Raw genomic sequence first — 20,244 nt, 5'->3', positions numbered from 1 at the left:
CAAAAGACGCCAATGGTGAAGGTTCTTTAGATTGAAGAAGGGGCACAGACATACGTCTTGATCTGCTGCTCTAGGCACTTAAAGGGTAGCCTTACTTCAAATGGCATTTATTATGTAGATGAAGTTAATACAAGGCACTTACTAATGTACTGTGATTGTCCATATTGCCTCCTTTGCTGGCTTGATTAATTTTTCCATCACATTATACACTGCTCGTTTCCAGGGGTTACAACCAACTGTAATCCAGCAGCAGTGGTTGTGCTTGGAAAGAGTGCCATCCTATATGCACCCCTGGCCACCAGAGAGGCTGATGCCAAGGGTGTAGCTATATGGGAAGCGGGGGAAGCCACTACTCCAGGGCCCGAGCTCAGAAGGGGAGCAGTAGCATGACAGCCTGAGGCCGGCTGCTGCCCCCCTTACAAGCGCCCATGCTGCGGAGCCTCTTGGACAAGCCCACTCCTCTCACCATTCTGCAGAGCAAGACGTCTTCCTGAGGAGGAGAGTGAGATCGCAGGAGCAGTGAAGAGACTCAGACAGCCTGTAAGTGAGTCTGCACTGTCTCTTCTCTGTGGGACGGAGGGAGGTCAGGGAACGCTGGAAGCTGCTGTCTGTCTGGATTCTGTACGGTCAGCAGCTTCGGTGGTAATACCATTAAATAATGGCATTACTGCCTCATTAAGCAGACTTCCTGACACCTACTCTACCACTGCCCCACATATCCCTTTCTCCTTTTATCTCATTCATCCTCACCAAGCGCCTTCTGTCTCCTTTCCTCCCTCATTTATCCAGAGCTCCTTTTCCACCCCTCCTTATCTCCTATTGCTGCCCTGCACAGAGCTCCTGCCACCTACGTCTTGTATGAATCCCCATCGGAGCCCCTTCCACCCAGGGCTGTGGAGTCGGTAGATAAATGCTCCGACTCCGACTCCTCAGTTTTTTGTACTTCCGACTCCGACTCCGACTCCCCGACTCCGACTCCTCTGTATTTAATATGCGAATGTATTTTATACATTCCTTGAAGGAAAGAAAGAAGTTCTTCTAAGCTCTTCTAGCACAGAGAGGTAGTTGGGCAGAAGCTGCTGCCTTCTCCTTTGTGTGCTGATCTTCTGCTGAAGACAGGGCAGTGGGAGGATCCAAGAAGGGACATTTATTTTAAAACATGATTTCCCTAGAAGAATCCCATAGTCATGTTTAAAGTTTAAGATAACATTCTGAGTTTACACGTTTTATAGCCTTAGCTGAATGACAGCAGTTTTTCCAATGGTTTACAGCAGGGATGTCAAACTCGTGGCCCTCCAGCTGTTGCAAAACTACAACTCCCATCATGCCTGGGCAAACTACAGCTATCAGGGAATGATAGGAGTTGTAGTTTTGCAACATCTGGAGGGCCATGAGTTTGACATCCATGGTTTACAGCTTCAGTCTTGAACTATTGACCCTCCATTCCCTTCACTTATACAAGTGTCTCTAGTCCTGCAAAACACATATTTACTTAATCCCTTATCAGTGAGAGGCTATGTTAACCATGGGCATTGTGTTCCCTGTAACATCAGAACACAACACAATGCAAAGTATATGTATTGCCACTCCTAATTGTGCATTGCGTACCATATAGTGAAGCATATGAAAAGCATGCTTCTTCACATCACTGAACGCGTTTGTTTTGCGGTTACGTGAGGCACTGCATGCATTGGCCTTTATTCTTACAGTAGAGAAGTCATTAATTATAACTGTTTATGAATTCGGACATTTAAACTTGCTTTTTTATTTTTTTATTCCAATTTAAATTTAGTAGGAGTCGGAGTCGGAGTCGGTTCATTTTTTGCCGACTCCGACTCCAGGTACCCAAAATTGACTCCGACTCCGACTCCTCGACTCCGACTCCGACTCCACAGCCCTGCTTCCACCTACTTGCCGTGTGCATCCATAGTGTCCATCCAGAGCCATGGTCACATCTCACTTCTCTACCTTTTATTGTAGTCGTGTCTAAACCGGATGCACCATAAGGGCCTTCTAACGTCACAGGGTCACAAGAAACAATGTCAGTATTTGGTCAGTATTTTTCATCAAGCTGAAACCTGAAAACACAAAAAAGAGGCACAAATCTTTCCATTATACTTTTTTTCTGTAGGATCTACTCCTGGATTCGGCTTACAGATGAGAAAAACTGACCAAATACTGACCGTGTGAAAGTGGCCTGTGGCTGAAGCTTTTTTATAGCGATTGTACAGTCCGGTGGTTGTGTGGAATTTTACCTTGTACTTGTTCTGCTCTCTTTAAAAAAAAAAAAATCAGGAATGAAAATGCACAAGTGCCAATATTGCTCGAAGTCATTCAGTCGGCGGGCCCACATGATAGAGCATCAGCGAAGCCATACCGGGAATTACAGGTTCTGCTGTCCCAACTGCGGCAAAGGCTTTACCCGTCAGAAGTATCTAAAAGAACATAAGTGTCGACTACACCTGGAAAGTGAGAAAGAACAGGTGAGCAGAGGAGCCGTGGCCATAGATGTTATTTTTTGCATTGTACTTATTTTGAGCGAAAATTAATTTTTTGAATTGGTCTTTGTTATATGGCATCCTTTTTTGTGTACGTAGCTGAGATGCCGTAGTAACAGCCTGTGGATTTTCTGTCTTTTACGTGATCTGAGGAGCTGAAGGACTCCTTATCTCTGCTCTCTGACATTATAAACACATAGCTCAGTTCTTATCTTACTGATAAGAATGTGGTTTACAAAAGTGTTTATGACCTTCTAGCAGTTTAGAGATAAAGGTTATTAGATGGCAGTGAAGTGAAAGTACCAGTCACACAGTTAGAAAAAACTGTTAACCCTTTGTGACAGAATGGCTCAATATAAAAAAAAAAAATGAAAATATGATTTTTTGCCAAAAATGAGTAAAATGCAATCATAAACAAAAATTGTCTCCAAAGGTGTACATAGCCTTTAGCCTGTCACATGCTATAACGGAGATGAGTCTGATGAAACTCATAGAACCTACGCTCCCCCACCTCCAGTCCATGAAAGGCAAGTTTTTTTCCTGTTGTGCATGGAAAAGAAACCTGTCTGTCATCATCCGTAGGTGGTGGTGTTGGGCGACAACAAGCCTCATCGGACTCATCTGACTCGCAGCACTAGCGTTCCCTGAGGAGTTCAGCAAGTCAGTACAGAATGAAAGTAGCGCTGTGTTTTTTTCAGCAAATAGACTGCGGAGGACAATTATCAAAACTGGTGCTAAGGAAGTGTCTTAGTTGCCCACAATAACCAATCAGATACCACCTTTCTGTTTTCCGAGCTCCTCTGAAAAATTAAGGGTTCAATCTGATTGGTTGATATGGGCAACCAAGCCAATTTTCCTTATCACCAGTTTTGATGAATTTTCCCCAGTATTTCTTTTAGACAGTTTGGGAACAAACATAGGCTTCTGTTCAGAAATGGAGCTTTCTGAATGAGTGAACCTGGGCCCTCGTATGCATTGGATGACAGTACACTTACCCCCTCGTCCAGAACGTTCAGGATGCTGCCAGAAACAGAAGAATCCCCAGAAATTAGCCCTGTGTGTGGCATCGGGAAGCAGAGTCTTCAGACACCCAGCGAGAGGCGGCACCTCCTCATCCAAGGGGCCATAGTCTAGAAGAACATTCAGAGACACACTATGCATACCACACATAATAACCCTCTGCCAAAAAACATTTCAAGCATGCAGTTGGTTGATGAGCCTCACACTAACGTTTGCTTGTGTGTTATTCCAGGTATACAGGTTAAATCCTCAACTTACAACTTAGGCTACTTTCACACTAGCGTTCAGAGCGGATCCGTTCTGAACGGATCCGCTCATATAATGCAGACGGTGGCTCCGTTCAGAACGGATCCGTCTGCATTATATTGTATAAAATTTTCTAAGTGTGAAAGTAGCCTGAGCGGATCCGTCCAGACTTTTACATTGAAAGTCAATGGTGGACGGATCCGTTTGAAGATTGAGCCACAGTGTGTCATCTTCAAACTGATCCGTCCCTATTGACTTACATTGTAAGTCTGGACGGATCCGCACGCCTCTGCACGGCCAGGCGGACACCCGAACGCTGCAAGCAGCGTTCATGTGTCCACCTGCTGAGCGGAGCAGAGGCTGAACGCCGCCAGACTGATGCATTCTGAGCGGATCCGCGTCCACTCAGAATGCATTAGGGCAGTACGGAAGCGTTCGGGTCCGCTCGTGAGCCCCTTCAAACGGAGCTCACAAGTGGACAGCCGAACGCTAGTGTGAAAGTAGCCTTAGCAAATACTTAGTTTTATTACTTTTGCACTCATTTTATATTATTGTCTTTCTTCATATATAGATAGAGGACTGACTATGTTAATTTCAGGGGCCAACAGCTTTTTGGCCAGTCCCACTAAAATTGCATTGTGTGTATGGCCACTTTAACTGTTAATGTGCCATCTACATTATACATATATCATTTTATCATATATGCATAGAATTTAAGTGACAAGTTTATGTTGCATACAATAGTAAGCATCATGGTGCAGCCTTATCAAATATTCCTATTGTAATTTCGGGCACTTCCAGTAAGGCCTCCACACTGGGCGGGTCTCTTCCAAGGCATTGCACCCAACCAGAATACGTCTCCTTGCTGATTAGGGTTAAGCCACCGAAATGGCTGTCTATGGATGAAAATCTGCCCTGGCTTTTTTCCATTGTCATATTCCAAGGCTTGCTAAACAGTCAGATTTTAGGTGGCACTAGTGCAGTGGTGGCGAACCTATGGCATTATTGCCAGATGCGGCATTCAGAGCCCTCTCTGTTGGTACCCCCACCCTGGAAAAAATCTATGGTGTACCAATATGCCTTAGACTTTTCCTGCCATTCATCAGTGCAGGGCGCGCTATGAACAGCACAGGCTGCGCACTGAATGCAGGCAGGCTATTATAGGTAAATGATGAAGTACAGTGGGGCAAAAAAGTATTTAGTCAGCCACCAATTGTGCAAGTTCTCCCACTTAAAAAGGTGAGAGAGGCCTGTAATTTTCATCATAGGTACACCTCAACTATGAGAGACAGAATGGGGGAAAGAATACAGGAAATCACATTGCAGGATTTCTAATTATTAATTGGTAAATTCCTCGGTAAAATACGTATTTGGTCACCTACAAACAAGCAAGATTTCTGTCTCTCACAGACCTGTAACTTGTAAGAGGCTCCTCTGTCCTCCACTCGTTACCTGTATTAATGGCACCTGGCTGAACTTGTTATCAGTATAAAAGACACCTGTCCAGAACCTCAAACAGTCACACTCCAAGCTCCACTATGGCCAAGACCAAAGAGCTGTCGAAGGACACCAGAAACAAAATTGTAGACATGCACCAGGCTGGGAAGACTGAATCTGCAATAGGCAAGCAGCTTGGTGTGAAGAAATCAACTGTGGGAGCAATTATTAGAAAATGGAAGACATACAAGACTACTGATAATCTCCTTCGATCTGGGGCTCCATGCAAGATCTCACCCCGTGGGGTCAAAATAATCACAAGAGCGGTGAGCAAAAATCCCAGAACCACATGGGAGGGCCTAGTGAATGACCTGCAGAGAGCTGGGACCAAAGTAACAAAGGCTACCACCAGTAACACACTACGCCGCCAGGGACTCAAATCCTGCAGTGTCAGACGTGTCCCCCTGCTTAAGCCAGTACATGTCTGGGCCGTCTGAAGTTTGCTAGAGAGCATTTGGATGATTCAGAAGAGGATTGGGAGAATGTCATATGGTCAGATGAAACCAAAGTAGAACTTTTTGGTAAAAACTCAACTCGTGGTGTTTGGAGGAGAAAGAATGCTGAGTTGCATCCAAAGACCACCATACCTACTGTGAAGCATGGGGGTGGAAACATCATGCTTTGGGGATGTTTTTCTGCAAAGGGACCAGGACGACTGATCCGTGTAAAGCAAAGAATGAATGGGGCCATGTATCGTGAGATTTTGAGTGACAACCTCCCTCCATCAGCAAGGGCATTGAAGATGAAACGTGGCTGGGTCTTTCAGCATGACAATGATCCCAAACACACTGCCCGGGCAACGAAGGAGTGGCTTCATAAGAAGCATTTCAAGGTCCTGGAGTGGCCTAGCCAGTCTCCAGATCTCAACCCCATAGAAAACCTTTGGAGGGAATTGAAAGTCTGTGTTGCCCAGCGACAGCCCCAAAACATCACTGCTCTTGAGGAGATCTGCATGGAGGAATGGGCCAAAATACCAGCAACAGTGCTGTGAAAACCTTGTGAAGACTTACAGAAAATGTTTGACCTCTGTCATTGCCATCAAAGGGTATATAACAAAGTATTGAGATGAACTTTTGTTATTGACCGAATACTTATTTTCCACCATAATCTGCAAATAAATTCTTTAAAAATCAGACAATGTGATTTTCTGGATTTTTTTTTCTCATTATGTCTCTCATAGTTGAGGTATACCTATGATGAAAATTACAGGCCTCTCTCATCTTTTTAAGTGGGAGAACTTGAACAATTGGTGGCTGGCACTTTGCGATAAATATGTGGGTTTCGGGTTGCAGTTTGGGCACTCGGTCTGTAAAAAGTTTGCCATCACTGACCTAGTGAGATGATTCTCTTTTCTCAGGAGACATCTCTTTGCAGGAAGTTCACAGATTTTCACATTCCAGCACCAGTGTCCCCAAACTTTGAAACTCTGTACTAGGTGCCTACATGTCAGTACCCCTGTATGGGCTTCCTTTGGGTCCTGGCATTGGGAAGTCACTGGGTTCTAAACAATCACCAGAGATCAGTCATATTGGCTGGATTTCCTGACAACTGGATGTCACATTGATTAGGTTAAAACTGCTGAGCACTTAAAAAATCTGTCACTTTTTTTGCCACACTTTTCAGATTTTGCTGTCCTCAGCTTTTCCACCTTGAAGAAGGTAACCCGATCTAGGGGCAAAGGAGAAAGTACTTTCTACTAAGTACTGGAAAGGTGCTGTATTCATTTTTTTAACTGCTTGTGTATGACTCTGCAAGTATGTTTCTGAGCATCGCTGTCGAATGTGCAGCTTCAGTAGCAGGGAGCCAGGTGTCACTGACACTCATATGCCCCTTAGAGAAGGCGGAGATGATTCGTTACTATCCATGCCTTCCCTGTTGATGAATATACATGAGCGTGGTCCATACACATCAGGAAGAAGCCATGCTTCCTGCTCCTGCCCTAACGATCAGTGACAGTGAACACTGGGTGCAAGTTAACTGCAGATGCTGCTGTGTCTTAGCACATCCAGATCAGCTCTGCACTGTTCCCCATGTAAATGGGGACAAAATAAAAAACTAGTTCTAGCCCACAGTGCACCTTCTAGTCCCACCTAAAAATGAACGAAAAGGGGACAGATTTTAAAAAGTATTTTAGTAGTACTTTTGTGGAATAAAAAAATAATAATAAGAACAAATATTTTTTTCCTGTTTTTTTATTTTTTTTACATTTTCCCAGGAATTAAAAGCAAAAATAAAAATGACATAAAAAGCAAAAAGTTAAAAAAAAACAGAATTATTTAAAGGGCAGATTCGTACCTAGGAAACTGGCTGTCCTGTTGCATGTGCGCTTGGCAGCTGAAGGCATCTGTGTTGGTCCCATGTTCAAATGTCCCTGCGTTGCTGAGACAAATAAAGTTTTTATATATGCAAATGAGCCTCTAGGAGCAATTGGGGCGTGGCCATTACACCTAGAGGCTTTTCTCTCTACAAATGTCGTGCCCTCTGCTCTTTGATTGACAGGACCAGACATGACGTATTCACTGCCTGGCCTTGTCAATTAAAGTGGAGAGGGCACAGCAGTTGTAGAGACAGCAATGCCTCTAAGTGTAATGGCCATGCCCCCATTGCTCCTAGAGGCTCATTTGCATATATTAAAACTTTCTTTTTCTCAGCAATGCAGGGACATATGAACATGGGGCCAACACAGATGCCTTCAGCTGCCAAGCACACCTGTAACAGGTCAGCAAGTTTCATAGGTACAAATCTGCTGACTGATGGTCTTTAAGTAACAGAACTTTCAAACCTGCATTTGCTTACAAAAAGGAAAATGTGTCTGGTCATGAAAGTGTTAAAATGCCCCAGTTTTTAACTGTTTAAAGAACTGTTCATTAATGAGAGTTATAGGACTCTTTGGGTTACTTTATGTTCTTATCTGTTCCTAGGTCAGGAAGGGGCAGAGAAAGCGAGGACGGGGGAAGCCTGATGAAGAGACTGGTCCTGAAGAGGAGGAGGAGATAACGCTGACAGAGCTGAAGAGCAGTGGAGAGCAACTGGATGGCACGGGTCCGGCAGAAGACAATTACCAGCAAACTGATGCCGTGCTTTCTATTGTAGTGGATGGATCTGCAGCTGCCAGGGAAGGCTTGGCAGTGCCCTCCGGCCAGGACACTACAACCCCTACCACTGTGACACTAGCCGAGCTGCAGAATGCCACCGATCCTTCATGTTCCATGCTGGCAGTGCCCATATATATACAGAGTCAAGAGTGACGGGATTGTATATACAGCACCGCGCCATTCTTGTGGAAAGAAGTACTTGCTTTACACAATATTCAGCAGCTTCATGTCTATACAATGGCAGCATGGCATCTCATTCCTTACCAGCTAAAGCGATCTTCTGCCATACCATCCGCCCAATGAGCCAGACAGTTGGGTTATCTGATGTTAGACAGGATTACAATGTATTATACAATGCACAAACTGTATATATGGAATTTATTTATATTTTTTTTCACTTCGCCTGTGTATAGATGTGTTTTATGTGTGTGTATGGATTATTAAACATACATGTCTTTATACAAAGTTGGTTGCTCCATTTTATACCGTGGCTTGTGATGATGTATACAAATAGTTGATTTTTACCATCCTTTACTATGTTTTTCAGTGCCACATAGGTGGGTGCTATGAATGGGCCACAGGGCTGAAGGTGGCTTCTTTTACAGGAGCCCCTGCTAGCATGTTTTAAAGAGGTCTGTCATGGTGACTGATTCTATACATTCGTGAACCTGGAAATCCCTGCAAAACGTGCCTTCCAATAAAGTTGCAGGTAGGCCAAATCTGCCATGTACTCTAACATTTCCATTATGCTCTTTTTGTCCAGACAGATCTCATCAGATCCTTCTACTCTTTACATCTTTGGTACCGATAACTTCTGTGAGGGCTCCATGATTTATGGCACCTATTGACTCTTAAAGTCTCCATATGTTTTCTTAACCTTCCAATTTTGTCAGGTTGGGCTGGCTGTCTAATGCATATAGCGGTCTCCCTGAGATCTCACAATGATTACATATTCTTTAGAGAGAGCAGAAATCATGTGAAGATTCACATAGAACATAGGAGGAGGTTAGGAGGACCAGAAGGTCAGCAGAACACAGGGGCCATGAGTGGTGCCTGTATGTCCAGCAATCTACTGCAGTGTTCCCTCAGATATTTTGTGGGAACAAAGGATCTGTCATTTTGAAATCCAAAATCCTGATCCTTATTTCCCCCGACATCTGCCATTCGGGGAAAGTTTGGAGACCCCTATATACATTAGACAGCCGGCCCAACGTGACAATTTTGTTGGGTTGGGCTGTATGTCTAAGGCATATAGGGCTCTTAAACCTGTAGTGTGCCATATTTCCATCCTGACTGTAGTGTTTTTTTCTTTAGGAATCCAGAAAAAATATCTTACACAAGCAGAATAGCTGTGCTGTTCAGATAAAACAGGAGCAGGCTTATCTTCTCAGCAGTACATAGTTCACATCTGAGCCCACGTGAAGAATACATCATGAAGGTGACCTGCCCTGGACTCCTCACTAATTCCACCTCTCCCCTATCTCTTTATTACCACATACAGCCCAATGGCTGCTTCTATTGTTTCTAGTCATTTATTAAACTAAACTAGAAACCAGACACTTCCTCCCTCCACTACACACTGGAGTCACCCGGCAAGATTTTTTTCCATGTCACATGACGATGACGTAATAAGATCACCTTGCCTCGTGCTGACATGATACTAGCTAGATATGTAGAATGCATCAGCTTCCTGCCACCTCATAGCTGAAACTACCATAGCTACAGTCACTGGCCGTGCAGGGGTTAACCTCGTTACCTGACCGCACTGGGGATCTGGCTTTCGAGGGGGGGATAATGATTATTTCTACAACCGCTGGGACCCCCACCAATCATGGGAACGTGGGCCACAGAGGATAGTGCTCAGAGGGGAACAGAGCAGCAGTGCGCATGCTTGACCTGCAGCTCCATTCATTTTGTGGGGGCATAGGCTCCCCTTTTGCGATTGGTTTGGGTCCCAGCAGTAGGACCCCCCTCCAGGGTAAGGGGATAATTTGAAATTACCAGAATACCCCTTTAAATCTGAATATGGGTACATCTGCTGGAGTTTTTATGTTCCAAGTGGTACCCTGGAACCGAAGCCGAGTTCGGGAAAAGGTTTTTAACAGTAGAAATTAATTTTTGAAGTTATTACCCGAAGTTTCGCGAAATAATAACTTCGGCTCATCGGAGCCAATACATTCTAATACTGTACGGCGCTCGCTCCATACAGTATTGAAACAAAGTTTTATGCGAATCACCCAAAGTCGATTCGCTCATCCCTAATAGTGATCTTTGATTCCGCAACCAAAGTCGCCGTGTAGCCCCAGCCCAAAATGTGTCCTAGGCCCTTATCAAATGGTGACATCGAGACTGAGAAGAATAGCGCCCCCCGATGCTGTAGGACAGGGATGCCCAACCTGCGGACCTCCAGCTGTCGCAAAACTACAACTCCCAGGTTGCCTGGACAGCCTACAGCTATTAGGGCATGCTGGGAGTTGTAGTTTTGCACCAGCTGTAGGGTTTGCCCATAGTTGATATTGATTGGATTTCCCATCACTTCCTGATCAGTGGGGATTCAAGTGCCAGGACCCCCACCGCTCCTCAGAAAACCTGCTCCGCAGGAAACTGCAACACGACTCCATTCAAATGAATAGGGCTGTGTTGTAGTTACTCGCAGAGCGGGCAGCCGCAAATGTCGCTGTGCAGGTAACAACAACACAGCCCTATTCATTTAAATGGAGTCGTGTTGCAGTTTCCTGCGCAGCAGGTTTTTTATGGATTAAGCCAAAATGAGGCAGAAGTTGGTTTCTTGTTCAACAGTTTCTTAATCGCATCATTTGTATTTTTTTATGTTTTTAAATAAATTTTGAGTAATAAAGTTGCACTGAGCTGTCCTGAAGTAACTGTTGAAATTGGAAGGAAAACAGAAATGACTGAAACACAAATGGGCATCAATGTGGGCACAAAAGAGTGTGAATTAAATGGTTAAATGAATTTAGGCCACTGATCTCGCACTGCCAACATACAGTAGGGCGTGCCCTGCACCATATACAGTTGATTTCCGCCTGGTTCAAACAGCTTATTGACAAAATAACTGGCATCAAAGCGGGCAGACGGGCACTTTTCACTAATTTAAAAGAGTTAAATGAATTTGGGCAACTGAGTTCAACATACAGAGGGTGGTTCCCCGCATCATATGCCATTCTTATGCCCACAACCTCCTTGGGCCAGGCTGAACTCGGTGTCACCCTCTGTGTGTTGGCAGTGCGAGATCAGTTGCCAGAATTCGTTTAACCCTTTAAAAACGCCAGTTACTTATCCAAATCAGTAAGGAATGTCCGTCTGCCCACTTTGATGCCAATTCTGGAACCTGTTAGGGCCAGGCTGAACTCTACTACATAAGGTGCAGGACACGACCCTGTGTATGTTGGCAGTGCAAGATCAGTAACCTGAATTCATTTAACCTTTTAATTCACAACCTTTTGTGCCCACTATGATGCCCATTGATGAGCCAGTCATTTCTGTTTTCATGCCGCTTTCAACAAATTTTTACTTCTGTATAGTGTCAGTGTAACTTAGGGCCTATTCACACCACCACTATTTATTTCCGTCGCTCAGCCCCGTTAGAGGATTCGGCACATAACTGACCCGAATGGAGCCAAACAGGTCCCATAGACTATATAACGGGGTCTGTTTGGGGTCCCGCTTTTCAGCATGCATGCAGGTTTCTGACAGAATCTGGAGCCCCCAAAGCAGATCTGAACAAGCCTAAAACGTATACGGGTTCCCGGTGGCGATCAGTTATTAGTGGCACAATCGTGCTATAGCCTGTGATCGATCACTAGACATCCCTTGCTAAGGGGGCAACCCTCCGAGATTCTGAAAACAAAGGGACAGAGATCTTTTGGGCATTTTGCCTTCACAGCAGCGCTCCCAGCCACCAATACTTTACACGTTATACAGTGCTGTATGTGAATTTACCACAGCCAGGGATGGACTGGCCATAGACTCTACAGGGAAATTTCCTGGTGGGTTGATGCCCAGGGGGCCGCCCGAGCCCTCCTTACAGCTGCCAACCGGGTACATAATGATCTGATGCTCTCCGCATTAATGTAGGACCATCAGGTACTTATGCCCCTGGCTGGCATCCAAAGGTGAATTCAACTGTATCACCTTCCTCAGTATGATGATGGGGCTTTTTTCATGCCGCTCTGTGGTATTTGGTTTTGCTGGGGCGGTATTTTATGCTGCACTATGGTATTGCTGGTGACGCCTGTTTTCCCTACCTACTTGTGTTGCCCCCACTTCTGTCAGTTTGGACTTGTCTACAACTTGGGGCCAATTGTAGGATTTTTCTAGGGCCACTTTAAGTCTGCCCTTGACCACGGCCTGCACTGATGAGCGCCCTGCGATACCGTTGCCTTCTTTACAAGGTTGAAGTTGGTTTCTTATTCACATCTTTTGTATTTTTCATTTTTTTATGAGTTTTGAGTAATAAAGGCCTCATGCGCAGCCGCCTTCCATTTATTTTCTATGGGGCTGCCGAAAATAACCGGGCACTGGCTCGATTATTACCGTCGGGCCCATAGAAGTGAATGGGAGCGGTGGCCAGTCATGCGCAGTGCGCTCCCATTCACTTCTATGGGGAGCGCGATTAGTGGTGGCCGGGCTGGAGTCCTCCAGCCACCACTTTGCAGGGCTCCGTTTCAGATATAGGTGCGGGTCCCAGCGGTGGGACCTGCACCTATAAGACAATGGGGGCATATCCTATCGATATGCTTTCGCTACCTGAGATGAGATAACCCCTTTCAGGCCAGGTTTACATCTGTGTTCTCAGGTGGACTGGCCATAGACCCTACACAGAAACCTCCCGATGGGCCGATGCCCAGGGGGGCACCTGAACTTTCCTCACAGCCGCCAGTGGCAGTTTGTGGGGGTTTATTTTGTGCTGCTGGTGCAGTATTGTGTGATGCACTATGGTATTTGGCTCTGTTGGGGTGTCATTTTGTGCTGCAATATGGTATTGTTGGCCCTGCCTTCTGTCAATTTGGACCCGACTACTAGAGATGAGCGAATCGAAGCTGACAAAGTGGAATTCGTTCCAAATTTCAGGAAAAATTTGATTCGCATCGAAGCCGAATTTCCTCGCGTTTCGTGGTAACTAATCACATTTTTTCCGAAAATGACTGCTGCACGTGTGAGGACATGGAGAAAGGAACTCTGGGAAGGCGGGGTCACCCATAATGCCATGCATGCAGCCAATCAGCAGACAGCCAGCCCTGTGATGTCACAGCCCTATAAATAGCCTCAGCCATCTTAGATTCTGCCATTTACCAGTGTACTTAGTGCAGGGAGAGACGTCAGCAGGCGCTAGGTACAGTGTTAGAAAAAACATTGTGCTAAAAAAACGATTTACAAGTGCAGGGAAATATTATTCAAGGCGTATGGAAAGGATAGTGAGGAATGATTCCACAGCATTTATGTTAAAAAGGGCTCAGTAGGGGAGGTTACAGCCTGGGTAATAGGAACAATCCTATTACACCTTGCTGCACTGACTGCGGATCCAACTTGCCATTATACAGCTCTGTAATCCCAGCAAACCGTTATTGTTATTGGGGTGCAAGTGCTGTTTGATACAGCCATTAACAGGGTTTATTACAAGGAAATATTTATACATCCTATTTGCCCTTGTGCAGTGCAGTTATATGTTTTAAAGCATTTTTGGGCTCGTATTAGTGGAAAAAAAAGTGCTTATTACCCGTTGTGTGGTGAAGTGCGAAAATTACAGCACTTTTTGTTGTGTATTAGTGGCAAAAATAAAATAGATTTGCCGCTCAGCGGTGCAGTTATCTGTTCTGAAGCCTTTTGTGGCATGTATTAGCGGAAAAAGAAAAAAAATATTTGTCGCTTAGCGGTGCAGTTATCTGTTGTAAAGCCTTTTGTGGCATGTATTAGCCGTTGTGTGGTGAAGTGTGAAAATTACAGACTTTTTTTAGGTGTTTTAATTTCCTTTTTATTTGATTTAACAGTATGTCAGACAGAGAAGCGCCAGGCCCTGCAGAGGCGTAAATGTTTCTGGCGCAGGCAGAGGTCGCAGCAGAGTAAGGGGCCGTGGCAGCAGGGGTCACTTCGAGAGGCCTGAGCTCCCAGTGTCAGCTAGCGGTCTTGTCGTGACCAGCAACCCAGCGGTTCTTGAGTGGTTGACTCGATCTTAGACTTTGTCGCAAGTGACATCAGACACCCCCAGCCAAGAGTCAGTGGGTTCGTCAGACACAACCCTTAGTTGGCATGGCCCGTTAGCAGGCCCTGTCCCCTCACCTATCCTCAACTTGCCCTGTCCTTTTCTGTTCCCAGAGCCAGACAAATATTATATGCTGTGGGCTCAGCTCCACTATACAGCGAGGACGAGCTACTAGAAGACAGTCAGCAGCTACTGGCCAGCCAAGATGTGGAGGAGACATCCGTGTTTTTGGGAATGCTTTCTCCATCGCAACCACGAATAACCATCTCGAATAACCAGAAGATTGGCCGATTCTCTCCTGTCTTAGGGCTCGTTTGCACGAACGTGTGAAGGCCGTGCCCGTGTATTGTTGATCCACAAATGCGGTCCGTAATACGGAAACGGGCAGCACACGTTCGTGTGAACGAGCCCTTAGGCAACACTTTATTGAGTAATCGTGGAAAGTCAATCGTGTCCACTGCCCCCATAAAGGCCTTTCCGGTGCAGGTTACCACAGATTAGCCATTACAAGGACTGCCGCCAATTATCAGATAGAATTGTCCCCATTCTTCAATCTGTTAAATTAAATTTCAAATATTAAATTGAACTAAAACTTGATTCAAATTATAATAAACTAAACTTAAATTCGCCAATATATTATCCCAATTTTCGAGGGAAATTCCCGACAATCAATTTGCCAAGCCTTTTGTCCCGGAGAACGTGTATTATTAAATCGTATTTTAAGCAACACTTTTTATAAAGTTGAGCAATTTTGTCCCATATTCCCTATAAATGAATAGACAAAGCGGGGAGATTGAGAAAACGATTACACAGGGCATGGGGGAGGAGGGGTCAAACATGGAGGCAGAGGAGGACACGAAGCATTGAAGCAACATATATTTGATACTTCAAACTTCAAACCTGTAACCAGGTCCCAGCCGACACCGAAGATCCAAGGAGGGGGGCGGCAGGAAGCAGCAGAGACCGAAACATCAGAAGGAGGGTGACCGTCCTGTCTGCGAGCGAGGCAGCAAGCAGACACCACCAGACAAGGCGGACAAATGCAGAGGATCCGCCGAGAGTCCGGTCCAGCAGAACGCAAAGGATCCAGGGGTGGGGGCGTCCCGCTGTTCAGATAGAGAGGCTCGTCTCTTGCATAGTGTAGCGGGATAGAACGGTCGGAGGGAGGAGCGACATAGCAAACCTACGTCATCACGTCTTCACACCCTCTGACGAAGGGGCTTCATCATCGGGAGAACAGGGGTGGCAGCTTGCCTATGAGGCAGCGGCGGAGCCAGCAGGTCGGTAGCGCGGCCGGGAGTCAGTAGCCAAACATGCCTGGGGTAAACCACCCGCTTCACAGGAGCCTACCTGCCCGGGAAGTAGCGGTGCACGCGTTCACTGAGGCAGCAGCAGTCAGTCAGTGCGTAGTGTTGGGGGTAAAATCAACTACTCGGCGGTGTGGCAGTTCACTGAGGCAGCAGCAGTCAGTCAGTGCGTAGTGTTGGGGGTAAAATCAACTACTCGGTGGTGTGGCAGTTTTTTGTTAAGCTGCTGGAGGAGGTGAACATGGTCATATGTAGAATCTGTGGGCAGAGGTTGAAGCGTGGCCAGGGTGCCAATGTTGGCACCACAGCCCTGTGTCAACATATGCAGCGTCACCATAAAGTGGCCTGGGAGAACCGTGGCTCTGATGTGGTGGTCCAGCCTGCTGCATCACTCAGTGTGAAACCTACAAACAACTACCAGACCGCTTATGAATTAATGTCATGTTTAACACTGACAAATGTAAGGTTATGCACATGGGAAGGAATAATGCAAGTCACCCGTACTTACTAAATGGTAAAACACTCGGTAACACTGACATGGAAAAAGATCTAGGAATTTTAATAAACAGCAAACTAAGCAGTAAAACCCAGTGTCAGGCAGCTGCTGCCAAGGCCAATAAGACAATGGGTTGCATCAGAAGGGGCATAGATGCCCGTGATGAGAACATAATCCTACCACTTTACAAATCGCTAGTCAGACCACACATGGAGTACTGTGTACAGTTGTGGGCTCCTGTAAACAAGGTAGATATAGCAGACCTGGAGAAGGTCCAGAGGAGGGAAACTAAAGTAATAACTGGGATGGGGGGACTACAGTACCCTGAAAGATTATTAACATTAGGGTTATTCTCTTTAGAAAAAAGACGACTGAGAGGAGATCTAATAACTATGTATAAATATATCAGGGGTCAGTACAGAGATCTATCCCGTCATCTATTTATCCCCAGGACTGTGACTGTGACGAGGGGACATCGTCTGCGTCTGGAGGAAAGAAGGTTTGTACACAAACATAGAAGAGGATTCTTTACGGTAAGAGCAGTGAGACTATGGAACTCTCTGCCTGAGGAGGTGGTGATGGTGAGTACAATGAAGGAATTCAGGAGGGGCCTGGATGTATTTCTGAAGTGTAATAATATTACAGGCTATAGCTACTAGAGAGGGGTCGTTGATCCAGGGAGTTATTCTGATTGGAGTTATTCTTAAGTGGGGAAAATTGGCTTCTACCTCACAGTTTTTTTTTTTTGCCTTCCTCTGGATCAACTTGCGGGATTACAGGCCGACCTGGATGGACAAATGTCTTTTTTCAGCCTTATGTACTATGTTACTATTGCATAATTACAAAAAGCTGTCTCACAAACATGGTTAAAAGAACATAGGTGCAGGGAAAAGGCGCCACCCTGGATGGAGCACAGCATGGGTAATCGATCGTCGTCCATTTGATTAATGTGGAATATGTTTTTTGCACTTGCACTTTATTGTCAATCATATTTATGTAGATGGACAGATCCATGAACGTAGTATCTGTTGGGCACTATATATACGGACCCCTTTACCTTAGTGTCCCTGTAAATGATCTCGGCAGTAAGCTTGGATTAAGTCTGTCTGGTACCAGGAGGGTGAATGAATGACAAACATGTGCCTTGTTCAAATTCACTCTGTTTAATGGCAGAAGAGCAACAGTTGATATAGGAGGGGTTGAACTTTCTTTACATCCAATCATGTGTTAGCATTTATCACAACCTATAGTATTCATACACATGAGCTCTGCATTAACATAAAGGATGCAGTAGTAACAGCACTTGACCAATTAGGTATGGACACATGGGCTACTATGCATTTAAAATCCTGATGACCTTATAGGGTAAACCTTCCAACTTTTAGGAATGTTTGGGTATTCTTGAAACCGCTCAGGAAGTTTCTCACATTCCAAAGGGGGATGGAGATCTTAAACAGATGTACTGGTCAGCTTAGAGAGACAAGATGGAGTTACCTATATCCCATCAGCATCCGCTGTGTTCATCATCCAGAGGATGGCTCCTTTTCCCTGCACCTATGTTCTTTGAATCATGTTTGTGAGACAGCTTTTTGTAATTATGCAAGAAAATGACATTGATTCATAAGCGGTCTGGTAGTTGTTTGTAGGTTTCATGTTATGGTGTATAGCACAGGCTTATGTGAGCAATTCTATTCATTTGAATATTATAGGAATCCCTGATTGGGGCACATAGTGGGTTTATAGAGTGGCACGCAGCTGATTTCAGGCAGTCAAGGCTCCACCACCTCAGCCGAAGGGAGCTGTTTTTCCTTCCCTTCTGCACCTCGTTTGCTCCACAGACAGGACCCGTTTTATGTGGGTTATTGTTCTGACGGATCAGAGGAAGGGCAAAATAATCAGTGATGTCAACACAAACTTACTGCTGACACCCTCTCCACTCTGTCTGGGAAGGCTCTACTTGCAGGGCCGGCTCCAGGTTCATGTGGGCCCTTGGGCGATAAAGCCTCAGTGGGCCCCCCTGTGTTAAGGCCCCTTGCAGATGAGCGTTCCTCCAGCAGCGAGTCCGCATCGCAGCACCCAGCCTGACCTCCCATCGCATCAGGGCGTCACATAGCATTATATTGATTTATGATGCTATGTAACCCTTACAGTCCTGGAATGTATTAGATGACACTAACAGCATTATGCCAGTGTTATCCAATACATTCCAGAACTTTAAGGGTTAGATCAATCAATATAATGCTATGTGACCCCCGGCAGCGCTGGGAGGTCAGGCCGGGTGCTGCGATGTGGACTCGCTGCGGGAGGAACGCTAGTCTACAAGGGCTCTTTCATACGAGCGGATGCTGTGCGGGTAATCCGCTGCGTGAATGAGTGCCAAGCCCGGTCCCGGACAGCAGAGACACTGAGCAATAACATAAATGATAATGCTCTTTGCCTCTCTGTGATCTTTTTACTACAAAATCATGGTGACAACTGTATCTCACTGTGATTTTGTAGTAAAAATGTCACAGAGAGGCACGGAGCATTATCAATCATGTTAATGCTCTGTGTCTCTGCTGTCCGGAGCGGGGCTTGGCTGTCTTTCACACAGCGGATTACCCCCACGGCATCCGTTCGTATGAAAGAGCCCTTAGGCCTCATGCACACGGCCGTTGTGCATCCGTTGCGGTCCACAATGCATGGGCAACGTCCGTGCAGCGGCCGGGACGGATCTGGACCCATTCAACTTGAATTGGTCCATTAACCGTCCGCCCCCCGCAAAAAAAATAATAAGTTCTATTTTATTGGGGTGCGGAGGCACGGCCAGAAACACCACGGAAGCACTCCATAGTGCTTCCATGGGGTTCTGATCCATGCGTTCGTTCTGCATCTCTGTGATTGGGTCCGCATCTGTGATGCAGAGTGCACATGGGCCGCTGTCCGTGTATTGCGTTGCGGACCGCAATACAGCCATGGGCACACAACGGCCATGTGCATGAGGCCTAAAACATAAACTCCTATAAGAAAATGATAATCAATAATACACTTTATTGGCAAAAATCCATATGAGGAAAATTTCCTCTTATGAATTTTTGCCAATAAACTGTATAATTGATTTCATGCGTTCTGGTATTTTCTTATAGGAGTTTATATTGTGTTTTAGGCCGAATGCACACGGCCGAGTTCCATGGCCATGAGCAGTCCGTGGTATCCCGGCCTGGCATCCTGCTGAGAGCAGGAGCGCACGCCGTCATTGGTTGCTATGACGCCGTGCGCTTCATGCCGCCGCTGCACTACAGTAATACACTCGTATGGATCATACCAGTGTATTACTGTAGTGCAGCGGCGGCATGAAGCGCACGGCGTCATAGCAACCAATGACGGCGTGCGCTCCTGCTCTCATTTGGCCTAAAACACAATGTAAACTCCTATAAGAAAATACCAGAACGCATGAAATCTATTATACAGTTTATTGGCAAAAACTCATGAACTGGTCTTGGTATGTGACTGTTACTAGTTCACCTGAATTCAAAATTTAAAACGAGTCCAGCAGCAGCAGCATTCAGCTTCAGGTTTCCTCTGGGCTGGCCTGCCTGGGCGCCAGGTGTCCTCTGGGCTCGGCTATGCTTCCTGTCTTCTGAATCTTCTGTAGCTGCGCCAAGACGAGTCCTGCTGCTGGCTGAGGGCGGGCTTACAGTGAGTCAGGCTCAGATCTCTGCCTGTGCGGTGTGCGCTGCTGTGGAAACTAGTACTCGCGCCGCACGGCACACAGACGATCATGTGAGAGAGGGGCCGGGCGGCAGGCGCTGCGCAGCATGAATGAAGTTGTATGTTTAAGTCTTAAAGGGGCCGCGGCCGCGCCGTAGAAATGAGTGGGCCCCCA

General features: G+C 45.9%; 1 protein-coding gene across 1 annotated transcript in view; it reads left to right on the top strand.

Moving 5' to 3' along the window:
- Window positions 1–9,059, top strand: part of ZNF341 (zinc finger protein 341) — a 47,090-nt gene extending 38,031 nt beyond the window's left edge. Inside the window, 2 exon segments of the mRNA XM_044297971.1 lie at window positions 2,296–2,483; window positions 8,183–9,059. Coding sequence (XP_044153906.1) covers window positions 2,296–2,483; window positions 8,183–8,509 — 515 coding nt within the window. The 3' untranslated portion in view covers window positions 8,510–9,059.
- Window positions 9,060–20,244: the final 11,185 nt, after the last annotated feature.

The sequence above is a fragment of the Bufo gargarizans genome, chromosome 6 (assembly GCF_014858855.1).
Source record: "Bufo gargarizans isolate SCDJY-AF-19 chromosome 6, ASM1485885v1, whole genome shotgun sequence".
NCBI classification, from domain to species: domain Eukaryota; kingdom Metazoa; phylum Chordata; class Amphibia; order Anura; family Bufonidae; genus Bufo; species Bufo gargarizans.
Note: the sequence above shows the minus strand (reverse complement) of the source record. Positions and strands in the feature narration are given on the sequence as shown.